Source organism: Euprymna scolopes, chromosome 41 (assembly GCF_053919585.1).
Source record: "Euprymna scolopes isolate OS-2025 chromosome 41, ASM5391958v1, whole genome shotgun sequence".
NCBI classification, from domain to species: Eukaryota; Metazoa; Mollusca; class Cephalopoda; order Sepiida; family Sepiolidae; genus Euprymna; species Euprymna scolopes.
In genome coordinates, this window is record NC_136522.1 from 8,410,635 (window position 1) to 8,423,934 (window position 13,300).

Sequence of the window (13,300 nt, forward strand, 5' to 3'; positions counted from 1 at the left end):
AGAAAACCATAGAAAAAATGGCAAACTGGAGAGCACAAGGGAATGATGGGATACATGCATACTGGTTAAAAATATTCACAACACTACACGAAAGGCTAGCCCAAAATCTGAGAGGATATATAAAGGAAAGCAAACTTTTCAGATTAGATGACAAAAGGTAGAACCACTATAGGCCTATCACGTGCTTATCCATGGAGACTGGAATTGGCAGCTGATAGACAACACATAAGAGAAATTAACATACAAAGAGGCATCTTCCAAGGAGATTCACTATCATCATTACTGTTCATTATAGCCATGATGCCCTTGAACAATACACTGAGAAAGTGTCAAGTTGGATACAAGTTCTCTAATACAGACGAAAAAATGAACCACCTCATGTACATGGACGATCTGAAACTTTTGCAAGGATCACAAAGGGACTAGAGACATTAATAAACCCTACCAGGATCTTCAGGCAAGATATCCAAATGGAGTTCGGAATGGAAAAGTGCGCACTAGTAGTTATAAGAAAGGGAAAACTGGAGACGACAGAAGGCATGGAACTACCCAACCAAACAAAGATGAGGGCACCAGAGGAACAGGACGCCTATAAATACTTGGAAATTCTGGAAGCAGACACCATCAAAGCAACAGAAATCAAAGAGAGAATTGGAAAGGAATACTTCAGATTAAAAAGAAAACTCTTCGAAACGAAATTATATAACAGAAACCTAATAAAAGGTATAAATACATGGGCGGTATATCTAGTAAGATACTCTGGACCGTTTATAGGGTGGACAAAAGAAGAACTGAGACAGATTGATCAGAAGACCAGGAAACTCATGACCATGCAAAATGCACACAACGGATGATGTTTACCGGCTCTACGTGAAAAGGAAAGGCAACAGGAGAGGACTGGTTTGTATAGAAGACTGTGCGAATGACACAAAAAAAGAAATGGAAAAATACATAATGAAAAACACTGAAAGAATAATCATAGCAGCCAGAGATACTGCAAAAAATCAACAAAACAGAAAACAAAAAGACAAAGGATAAAACAAGAAATAAAAAATGGGAAGAGAAACGACTACACGAAAGATCCATAAGAATGACAAAAGATGAGAATAACGAAGACACCTGGACATGGATGCGAAAAGGACACGTAAACCGAGAAACTGAATCCCTAATAACTTTAGCGCAAGATAACACGATAAGAACCAACCACATCAAAGCAAAAACACAAGAAACAGCAAATGCAGACTCTGTGGAAAAAGAGACGAAACGATAAACCATATACTAAGTGAATACAGCAAACTGACCCAAAATGAATACAAGAACAAGCATGACAAAGTGGGTAGGGCAGTACACTGGGAATTATGCAAACAACTGCATCTCGAATGCACAGACAAATGGTACGAGCATAAGCCAGCAACAGTACTTGAAAACGAAAGTCATAAAGTCCTATGGGACATGGACATACAAACTGATAAACCCATCCAAGCAAGAAGACCGGATGTCATAATAATTAACGAGTAAGAAAAGTCCTGTGAAATCGTAGATTTCGCTGTCCCAGCTGACCACAGGATGAATATCAAAGAAAACGAGAAACGGAGCAAATACACAGAGCTAACCAGAGAGCTGAAAGGGATATGGATGATGAAGAAAACATAAGATAATACCTATAATAGTAGGAGAACTAGGAACAATTCCAAAAACTTTGAAAAAAGACGAGAACAAATTAGAATCAGAGGAATGGCTGCAAAGATACCACGAATAACGTTAATGAAAACAGCTGGGATATTAAGGAAAACCCTTGAATGCGGAGACTAATACACATGAGCCACATGCGCCGGCCAGATGAACTGCTGCAGAGGCAAAATATGAAGAAGCGTTACATGGAGCCAAGAACATTGAGGCTGCATATCACCCCCTCCCCCAAGAGTGATGCCAATAGTCGAGAAGGGTCAAGGAGGATGGAAAGATCGAGGAGAGAACGCTGACTAAACATCCGCTGGATAAGTGCCAAGAGAACTGAGACCTTGGGGAGCTTTGTGCTCTTCAAATTCCAGTGGCGACCAAGTGCCGCTGCCAGCAAGAGATCAATAGTAAGCCGCTGCTACTGCAATAACGAAAATTTATTTGCAAATGTTATCGAAAGCGGTGGAGCTCACTGGAAATCTGAGGAGACTTGTTGTCACTTAGCTTCCAGGGAACACTACAGGGTGTTTACAAGGAGAGATCTTTGATGATCCGTGTGAAAACTTCTTGTGAGCCAATAATCTATCTATTATATATATAAAAGTGAACGTGTCCGTGTGTGTGTGTCTGTGTACATTTTCCAACACAATAACTCTGTCAATTTTTAATCTACAGACTCGAAATTTGATATACAGGGTAGTGAGACTTGAGAAAATCTTTGTAATCCGTTTTCGGCCAGAAATTTGGCGGTTAAGAGGTCAAAGTTCAACGATTTGATCTTTGAGAACTCTACCAAACTCCTCCGCCAATTTTGGGTCTAAACACTTGACATTTTAGATATAGGTTCCTTTGACAATGATCTAACTTAATAACTTGATCTGAGAAAAAATAAATAAATGTTAAGGGGTCATAATAGGGGTCAATATTAAAAAATATGACCGCTTTTCTGTTTTTTTTTTTTTTTTTTTTTTTTTTTTTTTGCTCAACATACACCTCTAAACAACCGAGCAATGCCGGGCTGAAATTCTAGTATATCTATAAAAGTGAACTGCCTCTGTGTGTGTATGTGTGTGTGTGTGTAAGTGTACATTTCCCTAAGCAATAACTCTGCCAATTTTCAGTCTACAGACTCGAAATTTGATATACAGGGTACTGAGATTTGGGAAAATCTTTGTAATCGGTTTTCGGCGAGAAATTTGGCGGTTAAGGGGCCAATGTTCAACGATTTGACCTTTGAGAACTCTACCAAACTCCTCCGACAATTTTGGGTCTAAACACATGAAATTTTAGATATAGATTCCTTTGACATGGATCTAACTTAATAACTTGATTTGAGCCCAAAACAATAAATGTTCCGTCTGCCTGCTTCCCACCTGACTACAAATTGGATGTCTTCAAGTCCAACGTAAACAAATTCCTAATGAACCGCCCCCTTAGGTAAACATTTCATCAAACTTCCACACTAACGTACTGTACTTGCAATAACCCTTATACTTGAGTGGCTTCCGGGCCTTGATAAGTGGTTACCACCGTGTAAAAAAAAAGGAGGTCATGATAGGGATCAAAATTTTAAAAAAATTTGACCTCTGCGGTCTCTACCAAATTACTCAGACAATTTCTGGTCTAAACATTTGAAATTTTACATAAAGGGTATTCAGAGATAGAACAAGCTTTTTAATCCGTTAGGGTCGAAGATTTGAGCTACAAATATATAAATCTATGTATGTATGCACGTCTGCCTGTCATCCCCTCTTTTCGATTGTTTAGGCTTAATTTAAACCTACAGCACTTCCGGTGGCGGTGGTCGTAACAGCAAAGACGTCACGTTTTTTTCGCGTTCTTTTCCTCCTTCGCGGTACAGGTTCGAGACTGCCTTCCTACTACCACCTTTTTTGGAGGGGGGGTCAACACACACCTGCAAACACCCGGGCAACGCCGGGAACCCCTGATGATGATGATGATGATGATGATGAGAAGAAGAAGAAGAAGAAGAAGAAGAAGAAGAAGAAGAAGAAGAAAAGGAATTTGAGATATATTTACCGAAGATGATTTTGGGGGCTTATATTTGCACAACACGGATATAAAAAAATTAACATCATAGGTGTCTGATAACTTACAGTTTCTCTAAGTTCGGGAGCTGTTCGATTGCCTTTGGAACATCTGGAAGTCGATTTTCGCTCAGATCTCTGCAAATCAAATAAAAGAAACAAATTGAAACTTCGATTAATTAAAATCATCGATCGCGATAAACTAAATTAACCTACTCAATCGTTTATTGCGTAAACAGATCATAAAAGCCTGCGATATCGATCTATTAATAACCCCGATCTTCTGCGTAGCTGAACGATTTCTTTCCGTTACGAGCTGAGATGGGCTCGATTGTGATTGGGAGAAATTATAGGCCAATCAAAAAATCAATAATCTTTCTTTTCCGTCGTTTTTCGTTTCGTTTTTTTTTTTTTATGTTATTCTTTTCTTCGTTATTCTGCCTTTCTTTTCTTTCTTTTGGAAAAATATGTTTCTTTCTTTCCTTTTTTTTTTGTTCCGACAATGATATGATGTTCAAAGTTCATGGTTCGCTTAGCAGACACGTTAATGGAACGCCGGATTAGTTCAGGCAGACAGCATATTGGCTAATGTAGTAAATAGCATCATTGTGTTTCATTGGCTAAAAGAAAATAAATAAATAAAAGGAAAAAAAAAGGAAAAAAAAACATGTATACAATAATCCTAACACTTATTCAGCGTATCTGCTATGTGAACGTCGTGCTCTGAACATTATAACACAGTGGCTTTTTATTTTTAAGCTAGAACCGAAAAAATCTTGCAAACCTGTCTTCAATCTTTCTCAAATAAAATATCTAAAACCTCAAATATATTAAATTTTTTGATGAATTTTAAATCAATGTATAAAATTTTCTTGAGAAGACAATGCAGGTGGTCCCAAATCTCTAAAATCCCTCCTGAAGTAAAGGGACCTTTTAGACTTAAACTTCCTTGAAAACTTATATATATATATATATATATATATATATATATATATATATATATATATATATATAACTAAAGATTATCATATATATATATATATATATATATATGATAATCTTTAGTTAACTATTAGTTAAATATATATATATATATATATATATATATATATTGTGTACAGAAAGTTGTTAGATGATACAAGTCATTGGTACCGTCGGTTTCAAGCCCGATAATAAGGACCGTTTAAGATATCCATATCAAGCTTTCTTCAGCCAATATTCGTCTATTTTATAACCGGAAGTGTGAAATATATATACCTCGCTAGTTCACGTTTAAATCTCGTTTTCTTATATCCCCCACCCCGTTTATTTATCGGATGATGATGATTTCATTAATTTTAAACTTTGAATTATTTAAATTTAAAATCTAATTTCGATTGAAAATTTATTTTATATATATAAAAAAAAAAATCCCTTATATAAATCGATTTTAATTTGAAACCAATTTTATTTAAAAATCTAATTTTTCTTATGTATTAAAAACCTTAAAATTTATATTGGTATCGGTTAAAAACTTAAAATTTCGTTTAATTATATCGAATAACGTTTAAAAATTACAAAATACGTTTAAAAATTTCTTTAAAAAATGCCAAATCTTTCAAGCTGTGAGAAAGTGAGTAGTTATCTATCCTAAGGGATTTTCCTAGTATATTAACACTATTATATTTTTCTATAGTTTTAAATTTGAAATAGATTGTAAATTACATTTATAAAGTATAATTTTTAAAAATTCATATATAATACATTAATTTAAAATATTTAATACAATTACGATTAAAATCCAAGTTTACCGACTAAAATCATTTTAGAATTTACAATTTTTTCACTCTATTATATATATATATATATATATATATATATATATATATATATATATATATATATATAATCAAAATCTAAGTTTTGTCCTTTTCGTTGATCCAGTTTATTAGGAGCTCCTTCCTTCTGTGTATGCAATTTTTCAAAGATTCACTCCTCACATTTAATCATTTTATTTTTGGGTCATGAATTGCCCGGAGGATGTAGTATTTCTCTGCATTACAGAGCGATCATTGACTTAATTCCGGGGCGTATGCTGGTTTTTAAAATTAACTAAAGATCACACACACATACACACATACACACACACACACATATATATATATATGATCATATTTAGTTAACTATGACGTGTATATATATATGTGTGTGTGTGTGTGTTTAATACACTTTTAGATTTTATGTAGATACTCTTACCTTTCTTTCTATATAGAAAATATTTTAAATGGCGGTTGATTTAATATTCCGATGAACTTGGAGGGAAAAATAAATCGTAGATTAAAAAAAGATAACTTGTTTTTAAGAGAAGGCATTGTTTTGTGAAATTTATTCGTAAATAAAAAAAAACCGAAGGCGAAGAAATCCTGGAACAAAATAAACGGTCGACATTTTACTGAAAAAAAAACCCCAAAAAACAAAACAAATAAAACGGAACATCCTTTTTACATTTATCAATATGTCAGACGATAAAAAACCCATTACAGTAATGTAAATAATTCATGAAAAAAATGAATCCTACGCAATTCCTGGTAGGAACAGTTAGTATACAAGTTAGAAAAACATTTCATCCAAGGCATGAAAATTGTAAAACAAAATGTTTTCACTATAAGCTTTAAAAATAAAGGTACAAGATTCAATTTGAAATTTATTTATCTTCAAAGTGCACTTTTATAAATTTTACAAAGTAAGGTATAAAAATTTAATTTAAATTGAATCAAAAAATTACCTTGGACTTATTTTATGTAATGTACATTCTGTTGCACTTTTAAAAAAAAATCATTGAAAATTTTATATCTATATCATTAATTGCTAGATGAAAGATAATGTTTTTAAATTGCAACAGAATGTACATTACATAAAATAAATCCAAGGTAATTTTTTGATTCAATTTAAATTAAATTTTTATATCTTACTTTGTAAAATTTATAAAAGTGCACTTTGAAGATAAATAAATTTCAAATTGAATCTTTTACCTTTATTTTTAAAGCCTATAGTAAAAACATTTTGCTTAACAATTTTTATGACTTGGATGAAATGCTTTTCTAACTTGTATATATATATATATATATATATATATATATATATATATATATATATATATATATATATATATACAAGTTAGAAAACCTGTAATAATACAAAGATGGGGTTGCACTTTGAAGATAAATAAATTTCAAATTGAATCTTGTGCCTTTTTTTAAAGCCTATGGTAAAAACATTTTGTTTAATAATTTTCATGCCTTGAATGAAATGCTTTTCTAACTTGTATCTTATCTTTTTAAGATTATATTTTAAAACTGTCCTTCTCTCTATTTCAGTTTGTATTTCTCCTTACACCACCACTCACTTTTGCAACCCCCTCTTTTTATTATTACAGGCCTGAATATTTTCTCTGTCTCATTTTGTATTTCCCCTCACACCACAACTCATTTTTGCAACCCCCTCTTTGTATTATTACAAGTCTGAATATTCTCTCTCTATATATATATAATTTATTATTTAAATATTTATTTAAATATTTTCTACTTGCATAAAATTATGTTACCTGTAAAAAATATTTAAATAAATATTCAAAGAATAAATTAATTATAAATAATACGTCCCAAAAATGTGGGGGCGACTAGAATATAAACAAAGGGCAGATAACATCTCCCTTTAAAGCACTAAGGGAGTGAAAAAAAAACCCAACAGAATCGCTTATAAAAAATAAATAAACAACCTTATATATATATGTATGTATGTATGTATGTGTGTGTATGTGTGTGTGTGAAGCTGCCTTCAATATGTTTTAATTTCAGATTTTTTTTTTTTGTACAGGCATTTAATATGGTCATAGACACTTGAAAATCCAGTATTTTTCGCTGCACATCTTATGAAACAACTGACCAATTTTTATGATTTTAGCAGCAGGAATTGATTTCCACAGTTGTTGAATTTGAAAAAATGCAACCTGAACGCGAGGACACCTTAGAAGAACGATCTGCAATAAAATTCTGTTTTAAACTTGGAAAAAATCCTAACGAAACGTATGGAATACGTTAAACCTCTTTTAGACCATCTTGTATGAATCGAGCATCAGTTTTTGAGTAGCATAAGAGATTCAATGAAGGCAGGCTGTCTGTGTTAGATAATGTACACGCGATGCAGAATTTGAACGAATTTGTCCCAATGTACCAGTCCACAACGTCATCCTTGTCACAGACTATTTTACCAAGATGGGTATCAAGACAGTTCCTCACTCCAATAGTCCAAACCTTGCTCCCTGTGACTTTTAGTTATTCCCTAAGCTCAAGGAAAACCTAAGAGGCTGTCGTTATGAGAAAATTGAGGAGATGAAAGATGCTGTGACGAGGGTCATTGGCAAGCTCACACAAGAGGACCTCCATGGGGTCTTAAAGAAGTTGTTGGAACGGTAAAACAAGTGCATTGCAGTCGGGTGAGATTACTTGGAAGGGGAGTAGAGTTTCATGTGTGTACTATCAATAAAATTGCTCATACGAAAAAAAGTCTGGAAACTTATTGAAGGCAGCTTGTATATATATACATACACCGGTTCTCATCAGATCACCAAAGTTAAGCAACGCTGAACCTGGTTAGTACCAGATGGGTGATCACTTGGGAATTCTAGGCGCTGCAAGTGCTCTCTGCTTATCTCGGCATTTGTTTCCAGTTGTCCTACACATACACTTAACTTACCACTGGTATTTAGTCGACTCAGGAGAGGTGTGGTTGGAGATTGCTCTCCTTCTGCCAAAAACATTTCACCCGCATTTCGTGGGCATCCATAGTCTGTTTAAGACTGATGGAGCCCGTTTATATATACGGTTAAGACGAAAATATTATGCCCCTAGGAAGAAATACTTATTTACCTCACTGTGCTATTAAAACTCTACATTCACGGGCGGGCTTCATACGGATGTTTAACAATATGGTAATGTAACTTAAAACTTGTGTGTGTATGTATATATAACACAATTTTAGATTTTATATAAATATTCTAACATTTCTTTCTATAGAGGAAATATTTTTAATGGCGGTTGATTTTGTACTTCGAAGGAATTGGAAGGGAAAAACAAATCGTAGATTTTTTTAAAAACTTTCTTTTTTTAAGTATACATTATTTCATGACATTTATTCGTAATCCAAAATGGCGACAACGAAGAAATCCTGAAACCAAATTAACGTCCATTTTACTTTAAAAACATTTTTTTTTAAGATTTAAAAAAATAAATAATTTTTTTGTTTGTTTTAAATTATAAAATAAAAAAAATCATCCTTTTTACATTTATCACTAAGTCAAAGGATAAAAACCTATTACACTAATGTAATTTATTCAAGAAAAGAACAACTCCTACGCAAATCCGGGTAGTTGCCCTTTTATCTGCTTAGTTACACATTTTTCGGTTACCGAATCTTATCAACGATCCAGTAACTTCGTCAGACTTAAGAGAAAAGAAAAGTTAAAGTCTGACGAAGTTACTGGATCGTTGATACGATTCGGTAACCGAAACATGTCTAACTAAGCAGATAAAACAGTAATAAAATAATATATATAACTACTTAATTTACTCACATAAAATAAATATAAGAAAGTATAAATTTATGCGTAAACATTAAGTATTTACTTCAAAAGTGTTCAATACGTAGGTAGAGCTAGTTAGTAAGTTATAAAATGTATATGGCGATTAAGCTACACTGAATATTCCGCGTTTCATCCACTCTAGGAGTCTTGAGGCTTATGCGCGAATTTTTTGGTTGTTTGTCGTTTTTATATGCGCATCTTCTATTGAGATTTTAGTTAGCCAATCAGCTTTCTAGTATCCACCGCGCCCTTCCTATCAGCCAATGAGCATGCACTTATCGGACAAAGGCCTATTTGACCTCTGGTTGCCCTGTTCCTTTGTGTGTGCTCTATTTAGTCTGGATATTTAGTTTCTTGATCTGTTTTAAATCTAGGTTAGTGTTTTTTTATTAATTTATATATATATATATATATATATATATATATATATATATCTGTACATACATATATGCACATATATATACATATATATACATACGTATATGTGTTATCGTTTATGTATATTCATGTTTATTTAATTTATTTATTTGTTTATTTTCTATTGTTTTTGTTAGTTTTAAAACTATTTTCTATCGCTATCCTAGAGTAAATTTTATCTTGTGAACACAGTTGTTTGCTATTTCTCTTCTACAGTTTAATAGATGTTGCGGCTCTTTAAAGTACAGGATAGCAAATTTTTCATGAAGGCATAATCTACATTACAAATAAAAAGTAGACACCATGACAAAAATAAAACTAACACTAGAAGAAATAATAATAATAATGATGATGATAATAATAATAATAATAATAATAATAATAATAATAATAATAATAATAATAATAATAATAATAATAATAATAAACCAACCCCGGACAAGAACAACCATACTAGAAATAAAAATACTAATAACGAACAAAATAAATGCAACTGTAGACACCGCACACTTTGCCCACTTCAAAATAAATGTCTAACCAAAAGCGTAGTTTACAGGGCCACAATATTTGCAAAAGAAAACCCGAATAACAAGAAATATTACGTAGGTATGACTTCAAAAACTCGATATTATGACCAGAAAAGTACATTCAACAATAAAAAAAACACCGTATGAAAACAACGCTAGCAAATAAATACTGGGAACTCAAGGAAAGCGGACATTCGCCGGTAGTCGAATGGAAAAGAATAAGACAAGCTGCCACGTGTAGGGACCTAGACGACCCATGTAGATTATGCCACAAAACAACCACAAAATTTGCGCATAAGCCTGAAGAGTCCTAGAGTGAATGAAACGCGGAATATTCAGTGTAGCTTAATCGCCATATATATTTTATAACTTACTACATACATACATACATATATATATACATACACACACACACACACACACACACACACACACACACATATATATATATATATATATATATATATATATATATATATATATATAGTCTGGGTAGGTTTATCCATTAAAGTCGTTGAGTGAAATTTGAAAATCAAATAAGAGACGTATTACATTAACATTTTAAAGCCAAATTACAACGCAAATGTTTTTTAACCTTTATAAAATAAACGCATGTTTTCAAAGAAAGAGATATATTTCGGAGATATACACTTTTTCAATCTGTGTATATATATATATATATATATATATATATATATATATTACTCTTGTTCTTCGTCATGATGATATATATCTGTAGACCAAAATTTAACAGAGTCAGATAGAGACCGTTCCGCACACAGAACAAACAAGGGCATACACACACATATATATATATACACACATATACATATATATATGTATATATACATTTATATATAAAACTCAAATGACCTTGTAACGAGTGTTGTAACGCAACATCCGGTTTACGACTTCCGTTGCGACTGCGTACATAAACATAAACCCATAACAGCGTAAACAAATAAACACAAATCGCTACTTTTGCAGAATTTGACCTGTGCACTGTAATATTAACATTATTATTTAGAAATTATTATTTAATATGTGAAGGGTGAGGATGTTTTGCAACTATTCTGTATTACAAATATACTGTCTCAATTTTCTTACAAATAAATCAACTTTAACCTTTGACAACCATAAGATCTTTTTACAACGTATTGTTTTACTGTGTACGTTTTCAGAAATTCCCAATTGTTTTTTTTTCGCGTGTAAATTAAACGATGTATAAAAATTTGAATACTGAAGATTTACCTATAAACATGGCAAACCACTTATAATTCAATAGCTGTAAGGTTGGTATTTTTCAAAAATAAACAATTATAAACAGAACGACCTCTAGAAATCTATCTATATTCTTTTTTTAATTTTTAATATACTTTCATAGAAATGTTTCTGTTATGTCACAAAAGCTATTTTCTTGCGTCACAAGTATCACGCTCATACGGTAATTCCATAGCTAATATAACATACTGACCCAACGGGTCACGGGTAGTCTAGTATATATATATATATATATATATATATATATATATATATATATATATATATATATATATATATAAGCTGGCATTTAAAATGTTGATAGAGTCTTGAAAATTCAGTATGATTCTGCTGCATATTTTATGGTTGTGAATAAACGAAACTTGAAAGAAGCAATAACCGTTTTATGTCATTTTTTAAACATAAGTGATGTTTATTTAAATTTTCTTCATTTCGGAAAAAAGTGTTTAACTGAGCTTCAATCTATGGTCCCCTCTCGCCAAACTTTCACAAGAAACACTAGACTAGCTGAAAACATTATCAATAATTTTCCCCACTCTTTATCTGTACCTAAACCTAAACATAGATTCCATATTCAAAGTTTCTTTTTTAGAACTGCACGCCTGTGGAATTGTCTTCCGTTTTCCTGCTTTCCAGCTTTCTATAATATGATTGCCTTCAAATCCAACGTGAACAAGTTTCTGGTGAGCCGTTCCACTTAAGTTAACAAATTTACCGAACTTCCATTACTATCGATTACTATATTGTCCTTTTGGCTACTCTACACTCTTTAACCCTTATCCTTGAGTGGCCTATCGGCCTTGATAAGTGGTGACGTCTATTTAAAAAAAAAAAAACTTTTCATGTTGCATCCAGTTATTTTGTAGAAGGTTTTTATCCTTCAATCTCATTGTATCTTCAATTATTTGTTTGCAGTGTTTGGTTTGGTTGTTTTGTTGTGGATTTTATCGTTTTTGTTCCCTGTCTTGCAGAACATGAATGAGTTTTGTTTGGTACATTTTAAGTTGGGAAACAAGTCAGGAAGGAGATAGAAAGAGACAGGCGAAATGGGAAGAAGGAAAAGGGGGAAAAGGTAGTTTTTTTTTTTGTTTTTTTTTTTGTTTTGGTTTTGAAGAACATAATTAAGTTTTGCAAAAGGAAGTAGAAAAACAAAAAGCATCAATGTTATGTGCATTTTATCTCAGTAAGCTAATATCTTCAGACAGCCTGATCGGATAGCACCAATATTCCAAGTAATATTATATCGTTATATGTTTGCTCTAATACAAATATCGCGTTATTTTTTTTTTTCAGGAAAATTCATCATTTTATTCAATTTTGTAGAAAAAGTGCCAAACAGAATCCATTCATAGCCTGTAGCCCCCTAAGAGGCATAGGCCATCTACAACTTTGTAGATGTTTTTGTAGCAAGGAGTTCTTTTTTCGGGGTGAGGGTGCTGGCTCCATGCCCAACTTTCCCGAAAAAAAAACTTTGCCCGTGATTTTTTAGTTTTATGAATTGATAAAGAATAGCGAAAATTATTTATATCTGTTGTAGATAGACGAGTATTTATGAACGTTTTGCAAGGAAGCATAGATTGAAGCTCAGTCGAGCACCTGCCATAAAATAACGATAGATCAGAGAAAGGACCATTGTGAAAAGAGTTAACCCATGTGTTCTTCATGCAGCTATGATCTAAGTCGAAGGGAAGTCAGGGTTCTTAATTATTGTTTCTCCTTTTCACCTC

At 32.4% G+C, this 13,300-nt stretch overlaps 1 protein-coding gene across 1 annotated transcript in view; it reads right to left on the bottom strand.

Moving 5' to 3' along the window:
* LOC145266330 (uncharacterized) overlaps nucleotides 1–13,300 on the bottom strand; it is a 766,230-nt gene that overhangs the window by 170,561 nt on the left and 582,369 nt on the right. The window contains exon 9 of the mRNA XM_080121918.1: nucleotides 3,798–3,866. Coding sequence (XP_079978044.1) covers nucleotides 3,798–3,866 — 69 coding nt within the window. The remainder of the gene's footprint in view (nucleotides 1–3,797; nucleotides 3,867–13,300) is intronic.